Consider the following 22,262-nt stretch of genomic DNA (forward strand, 5'->3'; position numbering starts at 1 on the left):
TTGCAATGTGAAATCTGAATTATGTCAATGCAGGCACCCTACCAAATATCAGCAATGTACTGTTACATTAAAATTCATTGGTCTCGCAATGTACTGTTACATTAAAATTCATTGGTCTCGCACATTTAATGGATATATTATATTACACATTATATAAAAAAATCACATTAATTAATGTGAACACCCATCAAAAAAAAAAACCTTCAAGTATTGAGAAAGTCTAAGTACTGGAAAACCTGTCAAGCTCATGGTGATGAATAGGAGTTTCCCAAAATTTTAATTTTTGCTTGAAAGCTCGAATTTTATAATTGGTAACAACTGTACTGTCAATTGTTTCCTGTGAAGTGACAGTTTCACTTTGTTAGTTTAAAAATTTTTTTTCATTGATTTCAGCTAGAGGAAGGGAGAGAGGGATAGAAACAACAACGATGAGAGAATCATTGATCAGCTGCCTTCTGCACGCCCCCTTCTGACGATCAAGCCCTAAACCCTGGCATTTGCCCTGATGGAGAATTAAACTGTGCGTGACCTCCTTGTTCATGGATTGATGCTCAACCACTGTGCCATACTGTCTGGGCATCATTTCATTCATTTTTGAAAAAAATGTTTGCTAAATATGTAGGTCTGGATAATCATGTTTGTGTGTCAGCTCTTCTTTCAAGTTAAAATAATGTTCCATGAAAAAAATGAGTTCACAACTCAAAACAATCTAAGTGTCTTTGAGACCATGGTGTGCAGCAGAAGTGCTTTATATTTCCCATTTCATTACATAGAACATTAAAAAGATGTATACAAAGGGGTCAAGATGAATAAAATCAATAATTTTTACTGCTTTGTCCAGGGCAGTGGTCGGCAAACTGTGGCTCGCGAGCCACATGCGGCTCGTGAGCCGTGGTTTGCCGCTCTGTTGACTGAGTTTGCCGACCACTGGGATAGGGGCTTAATCACAAGGAACAACAACAGCCTGTAATTATTGGAATCGAGAGTCTAGGTCAGTGGTCGGCAAACTCATTAGTCAACAGAGTGGCAAACCGCGGCTCGTGAGCCGCATGTGGCTCGCAAGCCGCAGTTTGCTGGCCACTAGGGCATTCTCAAGTAAAACGGGCATTTTTCTCTCCTGTGAGTATATAACAGTGATAGCCAAGGATACAATGATTACAAGTACATTTTGGTGCCATTAATTTGAATGATGCTAAGGAGCCAGCAGCTTCCCTCATCACTGCTTTGCATGATCAGTGCAGTGCTAACACTGAAAAAATGCAAATAATACCTTAATATTATTATAAAAATTGTTTTGGCATCATGGATACCTTAAAGGAGTTCTATTGGAAGACTTTACTTTGAGGATTGTTGCTCTGGGGAATGGAGCAGTGCTAAGGATGTCTGACTGCCGGCTTAGGCCCGCTCCATGCGGGCTGAGGGAACCCCCCCCCCCCCCCCCCGCAATCCCCCCACCAAGTGTACTGGGCCTGGCCTCCAGTGTATATATATACATATGTGTGTGTGTGTGTGTGTGTGCGCGCGCGTGTGTGTGTGTGTGTGTGTGTGTGTGTGTATATATATATATATATGCATTTTATTTAAAATTTTTTTTATTGAATTTATTGGGGTGACATTATATATATGTGTGTGTGTGTGTGTGTGTGTGTGTGTGTGTGTGTATATATGTATATGTATATGTATATGTATATATATAAATATATAAAAGGTAAGTGACCAACCATATGTCCATCCGACCGACTGACCGGCCAGGACATATGACCCACACTGGCAATTTAAAAAAAAGTGTTGACTCGCGCATGTGCGATACATATAATGCTCTCGCTGGCACCAGGGCACGCGTGTGTTTCGATAAAAGATTCCAACCTAACATAATCAGAACTGAAGTATTAACAGGATCTGCGGAAGGAGAGGTTGTTCTGATTCCAAGAATTGATTTGTCCCCATCTGACACTGGCCTCCCATTTAAATTAATTCGAAGACTGTTTCCCGTGATGCCAGCATTTGCAAGACTATTAATAAATCACAAGGACGAACTCTAGACCAAGTAGGAATATTCCTACCTGAGTCTGTTTTCGGACATGTCAGTTATATGTTGCTTTCTCTCGAGTTTGAAGAGCATGTGAGGTTAAAATTGTAAATACTTCACTACAAGGGAAATTAGTCAAGCACTCTGAAAGTGTTTTTGCTCTTAATGTGGTATACAGGGAGATATTAGAATAAGTTTAATCAATTTATCAGTCATTGTTTTTTTTTTTTTTTAAAATAAATCTTTAATTGTTCAGATTATTACAGGTGTTCCTCTTTTATTTCCCCCATAGCTCCCCTCACCTGATTCCCAACCCCACCCTACCCCATGCCCTTACCCCCCGCCACTGTCCTCACCCATAGGTGTATGGTTTTTGTCCAATCTCTTCCCGCACCCCTCACACCCCCTTCCCCCTGAGAATTGTCAGTCCACTCCCTTTCTATGTCCCTGATTCTATTATATTCACCAGTCCATTCTGTTCTTCAGATTTTTTATTCACTTGATTTTTAGATTCACTTGTTGGTAGGTATGTATTTGATGTCATTTTGTTGTTCATAATTTTTATCTTTACCTTTTTCTTCTTCTTCCTTTTCCTAAAGAATACCCTTCAGCATTTCATGTAATCCTGGTTTGGTGGTGATGAACTCCTTTAGCTTTTTCTTGTCTGTGAAGCTCTTTATCTGACCTTCAACTCTGAATGATAGCTTTGCTGGGTAGAGTAATCTTGATTGTAGGTTCTTGCTGTTCATCACTTTGAATATTTCTTGCCACTCCCTTCTGGCCTGCATAGTTTCTGCTGAGAAATCAGCTGACAGTCAGCTGACAGTCGTATGGGTGCTCCCTTGTAGGTAACGAACCGTTTTTCTCTTGCTGCTTTCAAGATTCTCTCTTTGTCTTTTGCCCTTGGCATTTTAATTATGATGTGTCTTGGTGTGGTCCTCTTTGGATTCCTCTTGTATGGGGTTCTGTGTGCTTCCTGAACTTGTAAGTCTATTTCTTTCACCAGGTAGGGAAAGTTTTCTGTCATTATTTCTTCTAATAGGTTTTCAATACTTTGCTCGCTCTCTTCTTCTGGCACCCCAAAAATTCGGATGTTGGTATGCTTAAAGTTGTCACAGAGGCTCTTTACACTATCTTCATATTTTTGGATTCTTTTTTCTTTTTGTTTTTCTGGTTGGGTGTTTTTTGTTTCCTCATGTTTCAGATCTTTGGTTTGATTCTTGGGGTACATTGATCTACAGTTGAGTTTCTGTATATTCTTTATTTCAGACAGTGTATGCTTAATTTCTGACTGGTCCTTTTCCATTTTTTTTGGCATTCTCATTACGATCCTTAAAGGTCTCACTAAGTTCCTCAGCGGTTTTTAGAAGATTCTTGAGTAACCTTATAAATGTGGTTCTGAACTCTATGTTATCCAGTAGTTTGCTTTCCTCCATTTCTTTCAGTCGTGACATGTTTCTTTGTCTCTGCATTTTGCTGCTTCCCTGTGTTGATAGAGTGGCTTTGTGTGGTAGGTGACCTATAGGGGCCAGTAGCTCAGCCTCCCCAATCACCTGAGGTGGACGCTCTTGGTGCACCCCTTTGTGGGCTGAGTGCAAAGTCTTGGTGTAGTTAAGCCTTGATTGCTGTTGGTACACTGGGAGGAATTGACCTCTAGGCCAATTGGCTGTGAGGACCCACTGTGTCTATAATGGAAGAACTGCTGCGCTGGAGACACGCTTATGGTGCAGGACTTGTTTCAGTGGGGCTTTGGTGCTCACTGAGTCTGCCTCTTGAATGTGTCACTTATGGATGTGAGGAGTTGAAATCTGGTGCCTCACACTGACCACTAGGTACACTGGCTTCTGGATCTCTAATGGGGTGCAGGTCAGCTACTGTCAGAGGCCACCCAGCAAGGCACTACAGCGAGAACTACAGTTTTCTCCTCTTTGCTTGGGATTTGGAGGTTTTGGAGCTGTCTGACCAGGGCTGCAAGTTTGCTAGGTTAAGCTGCGATAGGGCAGGTCATTCATATGCTAAAGCCGCTGCTTGGAGCTTGGGTGGGTTTGTAGGTTGTGCAGGGCGGGGTCTCAGGGCGTGACTAGGCTAGGGCGTGGCAAACAGTGATGACTGCCAGTAAGCCGGCTCTGCATCTCTGAAGGCGTCCCAGTGTCCCGGGCCCCAGTGCAGTAAATTAATTATTCCTGAGCGCAGCCCTGCAAGCAAGCCTCCCTCACTTTCCGACCCCACGACAGACAGTCCAGCTTCTCCCCGTAGGAGTTTGGGTCCCCTGCGTCTCCCCAGAAACTGGAGTTCGGAGTAATCGGGAGCTTGTCTCCCTTCGGGCTGAAAAAGCAGTGCTCCCAGTCGCCCGTCGCCAGCCCGATTCTTGTGCCTCCGTACCTCAGCTTTTCAGCGCTTGTGCACCTCTCAATGCTGTTTGCTCTTTCCTTCTAGTTGTAGAACTTCCACTCAGCCAGCTTTCCCGTGGTTCTGGGTGATAGACGTTTTGTCTTTTAGTTGTAGTTTTGAAATTGTTGTGCGAGGCAGCTGTTTAGGTGTTTACCTACGCCACCATCTTGGATTCTCTGTGTAGGTTACTATACTTCTACCCAGTCATTGTTTTTATCAGTGTTGTTTTTATATTATATTTTTGTTGTTTTATATCATGTTTTTGCTGCTTTTATATCATGTTTTTATTTTTATATCTTTGCTGTTATATCATGTTATTGTTTATTAATCAATTCATATATTATTTTCATATACATTTTACTAATTTTCTTTCACCTCTGACACTTCTGTTATAGAGAAAGGGTGAATAGTGATATTAAAATATTTCTTGTAATTAATTTCCTTTCAGTGTACACGAATCTGTGCACTGGGCCAATAGTTGATTAATAAAATTATATAAGTTTCAGTATATATACAGGGTGGAACAAAAGTAGGTTTACAGTTGTATGTGAAACACAATTTATTCTTATATTATTAGTATTTATTATTTTATTATTTTCCATATGAACAACTATAAACCTACTTTTGCCCCAACCTGTATGTATTTTAAAATGTGTTGAACATGATTATATTCTCTGTATTCCATAATCTGCCTTGGACACAATATATTGTTGACATCTTTTTATGTCAGTGAATACAGTTATCATCATCTCTCTGTCCTAGTGCTCTGGAGATCTGGCTTCTACAGTATCTGCTGGATTTCTAATACCCTCTTTTCCCTTTAGCTCTTGTTAATTCATTCTCCTTCTGGCATCCTGAATGATCTTTCTGAATGGCACATTTCATCCTGTACACTTCCTTGCCTGAATCTTTTTATATAGTAGTAGTTTTTCATTGCCCTTGAGGTATAAAATACAAAGACTTCTATGATATGGTCACTGCTATATCAAGCTTCACTTTACTAGGTGTACCGGTTAATAATGATGGATTTTGTAATAAAAACACACGATAATTTCAAGAGAAACATCGAAAGTGCTTTATTCAAAGTAATGTTCATTGCTAGCTACACATTTCCCCCATCTTTCAGGTAATTTGTGGATACCGTCCCAATAGAACTTGCTTGTCTTGAGGCAAACCATTCAGAGATCCAATTTTCCACTTTGTACGTTTTGAAGTGCTGCTCAGAAAGTGCGTGTGCCATTGATCGGAACAAGTGGTAATCTGAAGGAGCAAGGTCTGGTGAATACAGCGGGTGGTTAATACTTCCCAGGCAAGATCTTTTAATGTGTCTTTAACTGGTTTTGAAGTGTGTGATGGCGCGTTATCTTGAAGCAAAATTACTTTGCTGTGTCTTCTGGCCCATTCTGGTCGTTTTACGATCAATGTGTGGTTCAAATTGATTATTTGTTGTCGGTAGCGATCAATATTATTGGTTTCACCTGGTTTTAGAAGTTCATAATACACCACACCTTCCTGATCCCACCAAACGCAGAGCATTGTCTTCTTTCCGAAGCAATTTGGCCTTGCAGTTGATGTTGATGGTTGACCTGGATCAACCCATGATTTTGTGCATTTGGGATTCTTGAAATAAATCCACTTTTCTTCGCCAGTCACAATTCGATGCAAAAAAAGACTTACTTTCGTGCTGTTGAAGCAACAGTTTACTGATGACTTTTCATTTTTCCATTTGTCTTTTGTTCAGTTGATGTGGCACCCATTTTCCTTCCTTTAAAATCTTTCCCATTGCTTGTTGTAAACAATCGGAAATTGTTTACTGAGCAAAGTTTAATCTTTCTGCAAGTTGTTTTTGAGTTTGACACGCATCTTCATCCAATAATGCTTGTAATTGTTGGTCTTCAAACTTTTTCGGTTGATCTGGACATTCTTTGTCTTTCACTTAGAAATCATCACTTTTAAAGCATTTAAACCAGCGTTCACAAGTATCTTGAGATAGAGCATGTTCACCATAAGCTTCCCGAAGTATAGGATAACTTTTTCTTCAAAATAAAGTAATGAATTAAAACTTCCCACAAATGCTTTTTTTTTGGCATGAAATTAGACATTTTTAAGTGTAAAAATATCTATGCTGTTAACACCTTCAGCAAATTTGACATATGAAGTTTTGAAGCTTGCTGTCAATACAACAAAATAGCATGCATATCAAATCGCATATATATCAACATATGTGTAACTCCATCTATTGAAAAAAATCCGCATTATTAACTGGTACACCTAGTAGTTAGTTTTTAGTCTTATTGATGAAATGGAAATCTCCCAAAAGAATCTAGCTCTTCCCGCTTTCTGTTTTTTTTTTTTGATACAGTGAATGTAGAAAAAACCAGAATCAGTGAATTTGAGTTCAGGAGAAAGGTTAGGGCCAGAGATATCTAGCTATATGCTTTTTCTCTTCTTTAAATTTTTGGTTGTACTGTAGATTTACTTCAAAATCTATATCTCCCCATCCCTACTCTATACTGAAGTTCAAGGTCTATATTATGGTCTTTTAGATGTCTTTACTAGGAGTTTTGATGATGCACAATAGGTTTAATTGTTTTAAAGAGGGGTAGGCATACCAGAGCAGTGCTTTAGGAAGGTTGATCTTTTTGGATGTGTATAGTTACAGGCTGGGTCAAGAAAGCCAATTAGGAGTTTTATTCTAATAATCTAGACATGAGTTAAAGGTTTCATTATAATGAAAAAAATGCAAGAGGAATTTTGAAGGAGAAATTGACCAAATTTGAGACAAAATTATTGGATATGAGAGAAGCAAAAGGAGTTTCAGATAACTCTGGGCTTTTGAAGCCTGGCTTACTGGTGAATTGTAAAAGCAGTGGTACCTTGATCAGTTGTTGAGCTAGGTATCCAGGAGGAACAAGCATCTGGAAATGCCACACAGATCATGGTATAAAAGAAATCTGTAATTTACAATAGGGGCGAGGCATCTCCCCAGGAAGCTGGGCAATTTAGAAATTTGTGGGAGAATTTTTCATTGCTGCTGTTGTAACGATACCCCCACTCCCTGCATGGTATTCCCTGTGATTTAGTAGGCAGAGTTCTACCCAAAGTGTTAGTGGAGAAATAACAAAAGGTTCAAGACAATATCTCAACAGAATTTATAGTTAAGTAAAACATGGGTACACTGATGGAAGTTAGAAAAGAAGGGAAACTTTTGGGGAATGCTAACTAAATAGGAAGGAAACGAAGATAGGAAAAAGTAACAATATTGTTCTGATCTTGGTGGATAAAGGATGAAATGGTTTCAAGAAAAGGCAGTCTAAAGAGGCAGAAGGGCATGATCGGAACACAGCGTCTGGTTCAAATACTGTCAAAATTCAGAGCTGTTTTCTAATGGTCACAAGTCTCCTAGGGGTTTGAGTTAACATTTAGTATGGTGGGGTTTAAATGGTGGTGAAGCCTATACTGATTTTAATACCTCACTGCATCTTTAGAAAGGACAGTTGAGGAAAAAAGCCCAGTTTCCATTCTGACTAATTTATAATTCAGAGGCATCATGTAAGACAATCCCTTCAGTACATATAAATACATTACAACTGGGCTCATTTAAATTGATTTAGAAGGAGCAATCTGAGGCGTAGAATTTGGAATTAGTGATTACAGTACTTCAAGAATTTAAATGAGATTTCTTCAGGAGTCATAACTCATATTTTTGCTTTAGTTCAGAAAGGAGAATGAGCAGAACTCCATTCTGAGTAATGTTGGTCTCTTTAGTTGATAATTAAATTGTTTGGATTATTATTCTTAGGTTCTTAAGAGTTCTAGGGAAATCTTTACATCTTCTTATGAAAACCATGTTGTAAATGGTAGTTAGGGTCCCAGATCAAGGTATTAAAAAAACTTCTGAGCTTTTAATATTGGTACAGCATAGTAGTTTGGCATTACCTAAAGGTTTTTAGGTAGAATGATAAAGAGGACTGAAACAGGATTTCCTTTTTTTATCTTTTGTGGTGAGAACCTTTAAGATCTACTCTCTCAGCAATTTACAGTATTATTAGCTATAGTCACCATGCTGTACATTAGATCCCCAGAGTTTGTTAATCTTATAACTGAAAGTTTATATCCTTTGACCAATATCTCCCCATTTCCCTCACTCCTCCAGCCACTAGTAATCACTACTCTCCTCACTGAGTTTGGCTTTTTAGATTCCACATATAAGTAATATCATACAATATTTGTCTCTCCTATCTGACTTATTTCATTTTAAGCTCTGATATCTTAAAATTGCTTTTGAAAGACTGCTTATGAAATTCATTAGCTTATTGTTTTAACTTATGGTCCAAGATAATTTTTTAAAGAATCACTAGAGTGTAAAGTGCTAAGCAGAAATTGGGGAGAGTTGTGGCGGAAGCTGTGAGATAGGTAAGGGGGGCGGTCCTTATTTTAAGAATCTTTGATATATCTCATGGTGATGGGAGAGCCCTTAACAAGGGAGTAATATAAATTAAAATGGAAATCTGTTATCCTTCATTCACTCCGCATTGCTCTAAGGTGAAAGTAGAAAATACTTGATTTGGTTTCCAGTGCTCTGCATGGTCTGTTCCCATCTATCATCTTATCCCATGCCTCTTTTCTTTAGATAAACATAAAAAGATGGTGAATTGGAATGTAAGGGTGATTATATTAATTTCACTTTACCTGCTATATTGTTATAAACAGGGATTTAAAAATCTTATTCTGGTGACTATGGTTGAGAGGAGCATAAGCAAAACACACTCCCTAGCTATACTTTTTGGGCTGGAATTCTGCATTTAATCTTGACTCACTGTATGGAGATATTTTTCTCTTTAACAGGTTTCTCCACATATAAAAGTCTTGTAAACATACTGAAAAGAATGGCAGCGGAAACACAGACACTGAACTTTGGGCCTGAATGGTGAGTTGTCAAAATCTCATCTTTTTGATATTGGATGACTAGTACAGTAGTAAGGTATTTTTACAGGTGTTAGATGGTTTATAAATGTGTATGTTTTTGAGACTGCTTTATGTGTCTAGTTGAAAACAATGTATTTAGTCTAGAAATAAATTATATTTGGTCAATGACTATATTATATACTTTATTTTAAAACATTTCTTGGTCTGGTTATGTTAACAATAGTGGAATTAAAACATCTCACAGTCCCAAGATCCTATCAAATTATTTATTTTCTGTTTCAGCCCTTGTCTAGGTGTACGTACAATTTTATATAGTTGAAACATTTATATGTGTATGTTTTTTTGCTATACTGTTGTTTGTGAGTGCTGTTCATAGACTCATTTAAAAGTAGTTTTTGTTGAATTATTATTTGAATTTTATATTATTGATGGGCTAGGCAGGTGGTCTAGAATTATATCAGTTGTTAACAGAAGCCCATCTAGGATTGGATTAGCATTTGCCGTAATTATAACTGACCTTTGAGTCTCTTACAGATGTGTTTGGACCCCGAATATGGAATTCTCATGGAATTTTGAGATCCATCACATTGTAGTGTGACTTTTACCCCTTTCTTCCTTTCTCCCCAAAGTTGGTGATTGAAGATCTTCTCCTCAGTGCGTGAATAATGTAGTTGCTTTTCAAACCTTGAACCAGAGGCATTTGGAATACATTGGAATAGTGTCTTAAACATTGTTGGTTGTTCGGGTGGTGGTGGTTTGATAAATGATGCAGACTTCTTGTAGTAACTCCCTGTCTGAGGATTCTTATTAACTTCCCTTTGTATACGCATTTCTTTATATATATAATTTCTGAATTTTCTTGGCTCTTCTAGCTTAGCATTTGGAGGCTAAGGAGAAAGTCTCCAAATTTGAAGTTTTAAGAACTGATGCATCTTCTGTACTTTGAGAATTTATTTTGGAAATGTTGTGCTGCACCTGTTTTAGTTCTTGTTTATATTAAAAAAATAATTTTCTTATTAAATTAATATGAGTTTCCCTGACTATCTGAAATTGGAGTGTTCCTGTGAAACCTTTCATAAGTTGAAATGGTATAAAGTGAAGAAGCAGTTACTTTAGGGACACATCTTGCTAGCAGATGCACAAAATAAATGGAGATAAAGCACAGATGTTCATAGACACAATTCAAAGCAATGGTGGCTAATGCTGAGATGCTGAGTACAGTTCCTAGGGAGGGAGCTTGGGACCACTCTCGCTGCTCAATATTAACTGCTTAATAATAATTGTTTATTTGCAAGACACATGCTGAATGCTATTTCACTTTTTGCCTTTTTTCGTAAAAGTGAAAATCCTCTTTGGATTTCTTTTGGTTAGCGAAAATAGGTCCTGATATAGGTCTTTTGCAAAAGCGAAGTGGTGTAAAGTGAACTTTGAAAAGTGGGGGATATCTGTATGTTCTTAGAAAAATGAGAAATTACTAGTAAGTCAGAAGAAGATATAATCACCATAATTTCACCAGCCATGATAAACCACTGTTAATAGGTTGGTATATCTTTCCAGCTGGTTTTATGTATGCTTATTTGTGTATATATATGTTTATTTTCACAAAAGGTGGGATCATACTGTACATTCAATTTTGTAACCTGCTTTAAAAAAATAACTATGCCAAAAATACCTTTTTATCAATAAATATTTTCTGTTACCTTAAATGGTTGCATTGTATGGATGTATCATTTATTTAATCTTTTAGATGTAGCATATATGGGCTGTTCTCAGTTTTTCATTATTACAAAAATATTGTTGACGAACATTCTTTTTTATTTTTTAATTTGATAAGTCTTTATTGTTCAGATTATTACAATTGTTCCTCTTTTTTCCCCCCCATTGCTCCTCTCCACCCAGTTCCCATCCCACCCTGTGCCCTTACCTCCCCCCCCACTGTCCTCATCCATAGGTGTATGATTTTTGTTCAGTCTCTTCCCACACCCCCCAGAGAATTGTCAGTCCATTCCCTTTCTATGCCCCTGATTCTATTATATTCACCAGTTTATTCTGTTTATCAGATTTTTTATTCACTTGATTTTTAGATTCACTTGTTGATAGACATGTATTTGTTGTTCATAATTTTTATCTTTACCTTTTTCTTCTTCCTCTTCTTAAAGAATACCTTTCAGCATTTCATATAATACTGGTTTGGTGGTAATGAACTCCTTTAGCTTTTTCTTATCTGTGAAGCTCTTTATCTGACCTTCCATTCTGAATGATAGCTTTGCTGGGTAGGGTAATTTTGGTTGTAGGTTCTTGCTATTCATCACTTTGAATATTGCTTGCCACTCCCGTCTGGCCTGCATAGTTTCTGTTGAGAAATCAGCTGACAATCATATGGGTGCTCCATTGTAGATAATTAACTGTTTTTCTCTTGCTGCTTTCAAGATTCTCTCTTTGTCTTTTGCTCTTGCCATTTTAATTATGATGTGTCTTGGTGTGGTCCTCTTTGGATTCCTTTTGTTTGGGGTTCTGTGTGCTTCCTGGACTTGTAAGTAAGTCTATTTCTTTCACCAGGTGGGGGAAGTTTTTGGTCATTATTTCTTCAAATAGGTTTTCAATATCTTGCTCTCTCTCTTCTTCTGGCACCCCCATAATTCTGAGGTTGGTACGCTTGAAGTTGTCCCAGAGGCTCCTTACAGTATCTTCAAATTTTTGGATCCTTTTTTCTTTTTGCTTTTCCTGTTGAGTGTTTTTTGCTTCTTTGTATTTCAAATCTTTGACTTGATTCTTGCGGTCCTCTAGTCTGCTGTTAGGTATCTGTATATTTTTTATTTCAGTCAGTGTATGTTTAATTTCTAGTTGGTCCTTTTCCATATCCTCTAGGGTCTCGCTAAATTTATCGGCCTTTTCTAGGAAATTCTTGAAAAACCTTATAACCGTGGTTTTGAACTCTATATCCAGCCGTTTGTTTTCCTTCATTTCTTTCATTTGTGATCTGTTTCTTTGTCTCCGCATTTTCGCTGAGTTGGTAGAGTAGCTTTGTGTGCTAGGTGTCCTATAGGGCCCAGTGGCTCAGCCTCCCCTGTTACCTGAGGTGGATACTCTTGGTGCACCCTTTTGTGGACTGTGTGCTCAGCCTTGTTGTAGTTAAGTCTTGATTGTTGTTGGTATCAGTGGAAGGAATTGACCTCCAGGCCAATTGGCTATGAGGATCAGCTGTGTCTGCGCTGGGAGAACTTCTGTGCTGGAGACACCCTTATGAGATAAGACTTGCAAAATTGCAAAGCCTCTGTGCTCAGCTTGGATGGGGCGGAGTCTCAGGACGGAGCAGGCAGTCTTGGCTTCCTGTCATCCCTGCCTTATGAGGCCCCGGGGTCTCAGTGTCCCTCGGTAATCACTGCAAGCACATCTGAGAGAAAGCCGCCCTCAAGTTTCGCCCACTGCCAGACAGTTCAGTTTCTCCCCGAATGAGTCTGGGTTCCCAGAAACTCGCCTGGAACTGGAGTTCAGTGTAGTTGGGAGCTTCTGTTTCCCTCCCGCTTTAGAAAGTCAGCCGCACACTCAGCCGCCCATGCACTCAGCAGTCATTCCTCTCTGCGCGTGTGCGCGCCTCCTGACTTCTGCCTTCTGCAGCTCCCCTGAGTCTCAGTGTGCTTTCTCTTTTTCTGACAGTCCAGATTCCCCCCGAATGAGTCTGGTTTCCCAGCGTCTCGCCCAGGACTGGAGTTCAGCGCAGTCAGGATCTTCCATCTCCCTCCCGCTTTAGAAAGCCAGCTGCGCACTCAGCCGCCCGTGCACTCAGCCGCTCGTCCTCTCCGTGCGCGCGTCTCCGTACCTCAGCCTTTTGCAGCTCTTCTGAGTTTCAATGTCCTTTCCTCTTTCCTTCTAGTTGTAGAATTTCCACTCAGCCAGCTTTCCTGTGGTTCTGGATGGTGTCCGTTTTGTCTTTTAGTTGTAGTTTTGATATTGTTGTGCGAGGCAGCAGTTTAGGTGTTTACCTATGCCGCCATCTTGGTTTCTCTGTTGACAAACATACTTAATAGTTAACTCTTTATTCACATTTTAGGAACTTTCTTTACCAGGTGGATATTAATTTATATAGCTTACTTTGTAAGGTATTTTGTGTGCCCTCTTATGTTTTAAAAAATTTAATTTTTATTGTTTCACTCTTTGTGCCCTCTTCTGCTTTTATCTAGAGTTTATAAATGCTCTTTTTTTTATTACTTTTTAAAGATATATATATTTTTAAAGGTTATATGCAATAAACATTAATATCTCAAGAAAAATGATTTTAAATATGATCTTACATTTAATAAACACCAATTATTCAAGAAAAATGATCTTATATATAATAATATTACATGCAATAAACATGAATATTTTAGGATTAAAAGGATTTTAAGTATAATAATACCAAAACTGTACTAACATAATATGATATCACTAAAGTTGTAGGAAATATTAAAAATTTGCAAATAACATGATTACTTCTATTCTAGTATATATTTTTTTCCCTCTGGCTCTATTTTTGTTCATCAGTTTATGTTGTTCATTATATTCCACAAATGAGTGAGATCATATGATATTTATCTTTCTCTGACTGTGTTATTTCACTTAGCACAATGCTTTTAAAATCTGTTTTGTCAGATGTGAGTATTGCTACTCCAGCTTTTTTTTTCTTTTCCATTTGCGTGGAAAAATTTTTTTCCATCCCTTCACTTTCATCCTGTGTGTGTCTTTTGTTTTGAGGTGGATCTCTTGCAGACAGCATATAGTTGGGTCATGTTTTTGTATCCATTCAGCTACCCTACACCTTTTGATTGGAGCATTTAATCTGTTTACATTTAGGGTTATTATTAAGAGGTACTTATTTATAGCCGTTTAAATTCTGTATGGCTAGGTTTCTCTCTGTTTCTTCTTCTCAGCAATCCCTTACAGCAATCCCTTTAGCTTTTGTTGTAATGCTGGCTTGGTGGTGATGAACTCCTTTAGCCTTTTTTTGTCTGGGAAGCTCTTTATTTGACCATCTATTTTGAATGATAGCCTTGCTGGATATAGTAATCTTGGTCTCAGATCCTTGCTTTCCATTACCTTAAGTACTTCATGCCATCCCTTTTGGCCTGTATAGTTTCTGATGAGAAATCAGGTGTCAGCCTTATGGGAACTCCTTTGTAGGTAACAGTTTCCTTTTCTCTTGCTGCCTTTAAGATTCTCTGATTGTCTTTAATTTTTAGCATTTTAATTATGATGTGTCTTGGCATGGGTCTTTTTGGGTTCTTCTTTTTGGGGTTCTCTGTGCCTCCTGAACGTGTGTGACTTTTTCCTTTACCAGGTTAGGGAAGTTTTCTACCATTATTTCTTCAAACACCTTCTCTATTCTTTTCTCCTTTTCTGCCTCTTCTGGCATATCTACTATTCTAATAGTGTCACGTTTCACATTGCCCCACAGCTCCCTTAAGCTGTTCTGTTTTTTAATTGTTTTTTCTTTTTGGTTCTGTAATTGAGTGATATTTTCAACTCTGTCTTCTAATTCACTGATTCGATCCTCCGCTTCCCATAATCTGCTGTGTATTTCTTCCAGTGTGTTTTTTATTTGTGTTATGTCATTCTTTATCTCAAACTTTTTTTTTCCCCATAGTTACTATATCTTTTTTCATACTGTTGAGCATTTTTAACATCATTGCTCTGAATTCTGTTTCAGATAAATTTCTTACCTCTGCTTCATTTATCTCTTCTTCAGGAGAATTCGCTAATTTTTTAATTTGGGGGTTGTTTCTTTGTTTCCGCATTTTGGTTGTCTGTCTGGGTTTCTGACTATGTTTTAGGTAGGTCCTCTATACCAGTGGTCTGTGAGGTCCGAAAGGTTGGTGACTACTATTCTATTCCTCTCAATCTCTAGTGCAAGACAGTGTTAAAGGCTGTTTCTGACTAATTGGATCAGGCTAAGACTCAAAGCCTCCAGAGACCTCCTCTGTCTACAGACTAATTGGATCCCAACTTGAATTGCCCCCAAGCAATCATCAGGTGTAGCAAGAGTTTTTTTTTTTTTTTTTAAATATATTTTATTGATATTTTACAGCGAGGAAGGGAGAGGGACAGAGAGTTAGAAACATCGATGAGAGAGAAACATCGATCAGCTGCCTCCTGCACACCTCCTACTGGGGATGTGCCCGCAACCAAGGTACGTGCCCTTGACCGGAATCGAACCTGGGACCTTTCAGTCTGCAGGCCGACGCTCTATCCACTGAGCCAAACCGGCTAGCAAGAGTTTTTTTCAACAAGGTGGGGCAGTTGCTTCTGCCTGGAGGCTAATTGTTACTTTAATCTCTTAAGTGGCCTCAGGGCAAGGTGTTTTCCAATAGGGTGTGTGGACTGTCTTCTCCCCAGGCAAGGTAGATATCTATGTGGGAAAGATGTCCTCTGCTGTGTGAGGGAATAACCCAGTCCAGGAAACCTGGGGTGTCTGCCTTCTGAGCTTTATCCTTCAAGTCCCCAGTCCTGGGTTCTGCTGTCACAGTTCCAGTCCACTTCACCCTCCCTCTGCCAGAGTACAAGGTGGGTGGCTCCACAGGGAATTTTTGTGTGTTGGCCCTTTAAGAGGGTGCTTGAACTTTCAGCTGCCACTCCTTGGCAGATAGCACCCCACTGCTTTTCACAGCTAGATGTTATGTGGGTACCCTCCTCAGGTTTGGTGCTCTCTGTTGGGGAGCCCAGCTTGGGGACTAGATCCCAGAGTTTTCAGTGGCACCCCCCTACAGCTGAGATATCTCTCCGGGATTTCAGTTGTCATCTGTGGGTGCCCAGCCAGCCCTTTCGCGCCTCTGCCCCTTCTATCAGTTTCTGTGCAGTCTCCACCTTTGGTCCTTGGGTATCAGGGTTCTTTCCTGTGAGTTTTCCTGTGATTATTCAGGAAGCTTTTCCGTATTTCAGTTGTAATTCCAGCTTGTTCCTGGGATCATGCTCGTGCAGCATACTCCTACTCTGCCGCCATTTTTAATCTCTTCGTAAATGCTCTTTTGTATTTACATTCTCATATCTCTGTAAAAACATGATTAAAATCATCAGTAAATTTATTTTTTTCCCCCTGGGTCCCTCTATTAAGGGATAACAAAGAGAGAGAACACTGGGAATTTAGCTAAAATGCAAGAAACTCCTAGTGATATTCTGGAGTCATTACACATTTAGTTTGATGCCCTACACCACAGGTTGGCCTGTGAGACTGTAAATAAAGTTTTTGTAAGTGAAGTTTTATTGGAACACAGCCACACACCTATTTGTGTCTATGTTGCCTGCCTGTTTTCACACTGCAGTGTCAGGCTTGGATAGTTAAAACAGAGATCATCTGGTTCAGAAAGCTTAAATATTTACTCTCTGGCTCTTTACAGAAAAATGTTTGCTGGCTCTTGGCATAAATCATGGAGGGATTCCTAAAGGCATTTCAGTGTGTCATTGATCCAGTCTATGGATAGTCTTTCACATCCTTGTCATTGGTACACTCAAGTTTTGTTTGATGAGCCCAATGTTTTTATATAAAATTTGAATTGAGGTAACTTTAGCAGAGGACAGGTAATAGTCCCATGCTTAAGCAGTAGCTTTACCTAATTGCTACTTCTGTTATTCTACAGGCCTTAGAGTTTAGGAGCCTTCCCTTAGTCATCTGTAATGCTGATAAACTGAGGAGTGGAGGTTTAAATAGGCAGCTGCCTTCTTTGTACCATCTATCAAAATTTCTTCTGGTGCCCTACCCTGTTTGGCTCAGTGGATAGAGCATCGGCCTGCAGACTGAAAGGTCCCAGGTTCGATTCCGGTCAAGGGCACGTGCCCGGGTTGTGGGCTCGATCCCCAGTGGGGTCGTGCAGGAGGCAGCTAATCAATGACTCTCTCATCATTGATGTTTCTATCTCTCCCTCTTCCTTCCTCTCTGCAATCATTAAAAACATATTTAAAAAAAATTTCTTCTGGCAAAGGGAATATATAAGAATATATAAGACCCTTAAGTAACTCAAATGACCCCGCGCTAGAAAGTTGCTGTGTTTTTCTGCATGTTACATTACATTCATTGTGAAGCTTGAGGTAAGAAGCTGTGTCCAGAATACTTGAGAATCAAAGTTTTCATACTCAATCAGTGTATAACTCTGGATCATACAGAAATATTTAGTGATACTATATTCTCTTTACTAAGATCATAATTTTTATAATGATGTAAAACAGTGTTCAATAAGAGGTGGATAAAATGAAGAAATTTATTTGTACCCGGGACAGAAGTGAAGATGGGAGAATATTGAAAATTGTGGTAGGTTTAGATTGTGAATGACCATAAGCTTGGAGTTGATTATCTTTTAAGGTAGATCTGTGGAATCATTAGGTTTTAGCTTATCTTTTTATTTAGAATAAAGAAATGTATTACATAATTTTCAAAGCAAATTGAAGGGTGTGGTAGATTTAATGGAGAAGTAAATAATTTTTAGGTTTAAAACAATAGTCACTATAAGTCTTTACACAAATGTTAGTTACTACCTTTGATATTTCCTGACCATCTTTATAACACCTCCCCCTTACTCTCTATAACCCTTCCCTGCTTAATTTTTTTTGAATGGTCTATATCAAATACAACGTACCAAATATTGAGATCACTTATTTTCTTTATTATTTATATACCATTCTTCAGCCTCCACTACACCAGTGGTCGGCAAACTCATTAGTCAACAGAGCCGCAGTTTGCCGACCACTGCACTAGACTATGTGCTCCATTGGCAGGTACTTTGGTCTTGATTATTGTATAATTTTTCCCGTGCTGTATCTCCAGTACCTAGCAAATAGTTGGTACTCAATAAATATCTGTTAAATGAGTGAATTGTTAGAAAGTAAGGTCGTTTTTAAGTTTTGCTATTGTAAATATGTATATACATCCTTGAACAGTTCTATTTGTATTGTTGTTTACTTTGGATTAATTTCTTGAAAATAAAATTATTAAATCAAAAGTTTTCATTTTTAAAGCTTTGGATGATATCTGAACAGATTGACCATCAGTAGGATTGTATGAATTTAATTCTTTTTTTTTTTTTTTAATCCTTACCGGAGGATATTTTTCCATTGATTTTTAGAGAGAGTGAAAAGGAGGGGGAGAGACAGAAAGAGACACATCTATTGGTTGCCTGCCGCATGCGCCCTGACCAGTGGCAGGGATCAAGCTGCAACTGGTACGGGCCCTTAACTGGGTTCGAATCCGGAACCCTTCAGTCCATTTGGCTCTCTATTCATTGAGCCAAACTAGCTAGGACTGAATTTAATTCTCATCCCTTGCCTGTTTACTTCATCCTTGCCAAAACGCTCAGTACTATTTTAAGAAAACTTTTTTTAGTTCTAAATCTGGTAGGTACAGGTTTTACAGAATTTTTTTTGTTTTAGTCCTAGTAACAAAATAATATATGCTCATTCCAGAAAACATTGGAGGAAACAATAGTACAAAAGGGGAAAAAAAAAATCTAAGTTACCTTATTCCTACTACCCAAAGAACCATTGCTAACATTTTGATTTGTTTCCTTCTATTTTTTTCTTGCAAATATTTGTATGTGTACTTTAAGACATTTAAAAAACAAAAACAATAAAACCCCAACAAATTCATTATACTTGTTTTATTTGGGAATAATTTTTCTTTTGAGGATCAAAAATCTACTCAGATAAGTTTACCTAATAAAGAAATTTATTATAGAGGAAATAATTACTGATAGTTCCTTGGCTTTATGGGGAAGGAGCCATTGACGTATTTGGGGTCAATGTCTCCTGTCAATGGCAAAAAGAAAGTTATCCCAGGTCTTGCAAAAAGAGTGAGGCACTTCTGTTTTCTTCCAAAGCACTTTGTTTATACCTATTTTAAAGTAATTGCAACTTTGGGTGGTTGCTACATGGGATTTCCTTATGTTCATGCTACTTTTATATTATGTTCAAAATTGTCCATAATCAAATGTTTAAAACAAAAAGTAAAGAGTTAGAAACATTGGGGGAAAAAAGTTTAACTTTACTAATGCATGCATATTCCTTTTTTTGGGATATTTTCTACATGTAAACACAATTTTACTATGCATATATTGTTTTTTTCCCCCTGCCATTTTTGAAAAATATGCAAATATTTTACTATGCTTGGTCTTCATATTTTTAATGTGTAACTGGTAGGTTATTCCCCTCTTTTTTACTTTTGTGAATAAAGCTTAGCATTTGGGAGATTTTTTTAATGCTTCTGTTGAATTTTTCTTTAGGCTAAGTTATTGAATTAAATTGTTGAATTAAGGGCCCGTTTACCCTAGGTATCTATTACTTTGTAGAACTTTGGGCAGCCCCCTGATCATCAGCTACTCCTGATAGTTGTTTTCCTACTTGCTGTTTGACACAGTGCTGTCATTCTTTGCTAAGGTTCCCTCCCTTTTTATTTTTTTAAATAAAAACATCTCAAAATTAAAACAAAATATTCTTATTTCCCAGTTCCATTTCTCAGAGGCAACAGATATTATCACCTCAGAGTACAATTTTTTTAAACATTTTTTTTAAATTAAGGTATTATATGTGTACATATCTTACCATTGCCCCTCCCCCCCACTCCCATACATGCCCTCATCCCCCAATGTTTTGCATCCGTTGGTTACAGAGTACAATTTTTTTTTCTTCTTAGTGGTGAATATGGCTTTTATATTTTTCTCCTTGTACTAGTCACTGCATTTTCAAATTCTCTACATTAATTGCTTTTATTAAAAATGACATGAGCCCTGGCCGATTTTGCTCAATGGTTAGAGCATTGGCCTGGTCAAGGGCATGTGTACCTGGCCACCATCAGGTGCTAGAGGGAGGCAACCAGTAGATGTCTCTCTCACATTGATGTTTCTTTATCCTCTTTTCCTCCTTCCCACCCTCCCTCCCTCTATCCCCCCACTCTCTTCCACTCTCTAAAATTGGATGGAAAATAGCCCTAGCTGGTTTGGCTCAGCCTGCGGATTGAAGGGTCCTGGGTTTGATTCTGGTCAAGGGCACATGCACGTGATGTGGGCTTGATCCCCAGTAGGGGGCGTGCAGGAGGTAACCGATCAATGATTCTCTCTCATCATTGATGTTTCTATCTCTCTCCCCCTTCCTCTCTGAAATCAATAAAAATATATTTTAAAATTAAAAATGGAAGAAAAATAAATAAAATGAATTATGAAATATTGCAGGCATATGCAAGTGTAAATTGTAACAAATCCCCACGTACTCAGCGCCAAGTTGAAAAAATAAAACATTGCAGGTATAATGAAAGCACTATTATTTATTTATTTATTTATTTATTTATTTTCCTCACCTCAGGATATGTTTGTTGCTTTTAGAAAGAGGGAAGGAAGAGAGAAGAGAGAGAGAAACATTGATTGCCTCCAGTACATGCCCTGAGTGGGTATCAAACCCGCAGCCTGGGTATGTGCCCTGACTGGGACTCAAACCCTCGACCTTTTGGTGTATGGGATGATGCTCCAACCAACTGACCCATCCGGTCAGGGCTAAGGCACCCTTTATACCCTACATTCTTTTGCAGGTAGAACCTTATCCCGAATTTTGTATTGGTCAACTCATTTTGTGTCTATGCTTTTGCTATGTTTTGTATGTGTTCTTAAACAGCAAGTTTATATGAATTATATAACTATCTTTATAAGCTTCGTATTTTTTTCTTTTGTGTAGTATACTTTATTACATATTTTATTAAATATTAGCACATCATTCTTTGAAATGGTTGTTCTAATTTATAATTCCATAAATACTGCATGAGAATTGTTTTACATTCTTTTTTTTTTAAAATATTTTATTGATTTCTTAGAGAGAGGAAAGGGAGAGGATAGTTAGAAACATCGATGAGAGAGAAACATCGATCAGCTGCCTCCTGCACACCTCCCACTGGGGATGTGCCTGCAACCCAGGTACATGCCCTTAACTGGAATCGAACCCGGGACCCTTCAGTCCGCAGGCCGACGCTCTATCCACTGAGCCAAACCGGTCAGGGCTTGTTTTACATTCTTACCAACAACTGGTATTATCAGATTTATTCATTTTTATTAATCTGATGGGTGCAATCTAATGAGCTACCACTTTTGTTTTAATCATATGTTTCTTTTATAATTTGGAGAAAAGCTTCTCAAGGACATGCCATGATACCTTTTAGATTAAGTAATTGCCCACGTGGTTGTCTTAATTATTTCTCAATGAACTACTCTCTTAGTGTGCTATGACAGCAGGTTTTATTGAAGCTAAAATCTTGGATACCTTGAGATAATGGGATTTCTTTCTGTTCTTTTAAAGAACATTAAAATGAAAATTTTTATAGTATCTACTAGGGGTCCAGTGCACAAATTCATGTACCTTGAAAGGAACTGTGGGCCGCGAGGCTGCGGTGGGCATAGGGGTGGGTCTTGGCCCATCCTCCGCGTCCACGCCCGGCCCCTCCTGCCACAGCCCTGGTTCCCTGTCTGCTGGCAGCCCCACTCCCACCTCCGCTCCCATGTGCTGATGGTGCCGGGCCCCGCTCGCACTCGCTGATGGAGCGGAGCTATTGGGGCTGGCACCGGCAGTGGGTGTGAGTGGCAGCGGCTGCTGGCCCCGATCACCTCTCAGGAACAGGGGGAGGTGGAGAAGCCCTGAGGGGCGATCGGGGCCAGCAGCCGCCGCTTGCATCCACTGATAGCACTGAGTGATCAGGGCTGGCGCCGGGCACTGTTAGTGGGTGCAAGCAGCGGCTCCGGCACCGGCAGCGGTGCAAGTGGGGCCAGCACCAGCAGCAGGTGCGAGCACCAGGTGGGACTGCAGCGTGCAGGAGCAAAGAATTTTCAGTAACCATCAGAGGTTTGCCTTGATGACAGCAACTGGTGCCCTGCCTTGGTCTGGCGCCCCCCCCCACTTGCCTGCTCCACCATCCCGC

General features: G+C 38.9%; 1 protein-coding gene across 11 annotated transcripts in view; it reads left to right on the forward strand.

Annotated features, from left to right (window-relative positions):
* Positions 1 to 22,262, forward strand: part of GIGYF2 (GRB10 interacting GYF protein 2) — a 127,430-nt gene that overhangs the window by 11,197 nt on the left and 93,971 nt on the right. For all 11 annotated transcript variants that reach the window (XM_080670583.1, XM_080670589.1, XM_080670590.1 and 8 more), the window contains one exon: positions 9,269 to 9,350. In XM_080670583.1, coding sequence (XP_080526709.1) covers positions 9,310 to 9,350 — 41 coding nt within the window. In that variant the 5' untranslated portion in view covers positions 9,269 to 9,309. The remainder of the gene's footprint in view (positions 1 to 9,268; positions 9,351 to 22,262) is intronic.

The sequence above is a fragment of the Plecotus auritus genome (genome assembly GCF_963455305.1).
Source record: "Plecotus auritus genome assembly, chromosome: 5".
Taxonomy (NCBI): Eukaryota; Metazoa; Chordata; class Mammalia; order Chiroptera; family Vespertilionidae; genus Plecotus; species Plecotus auritus.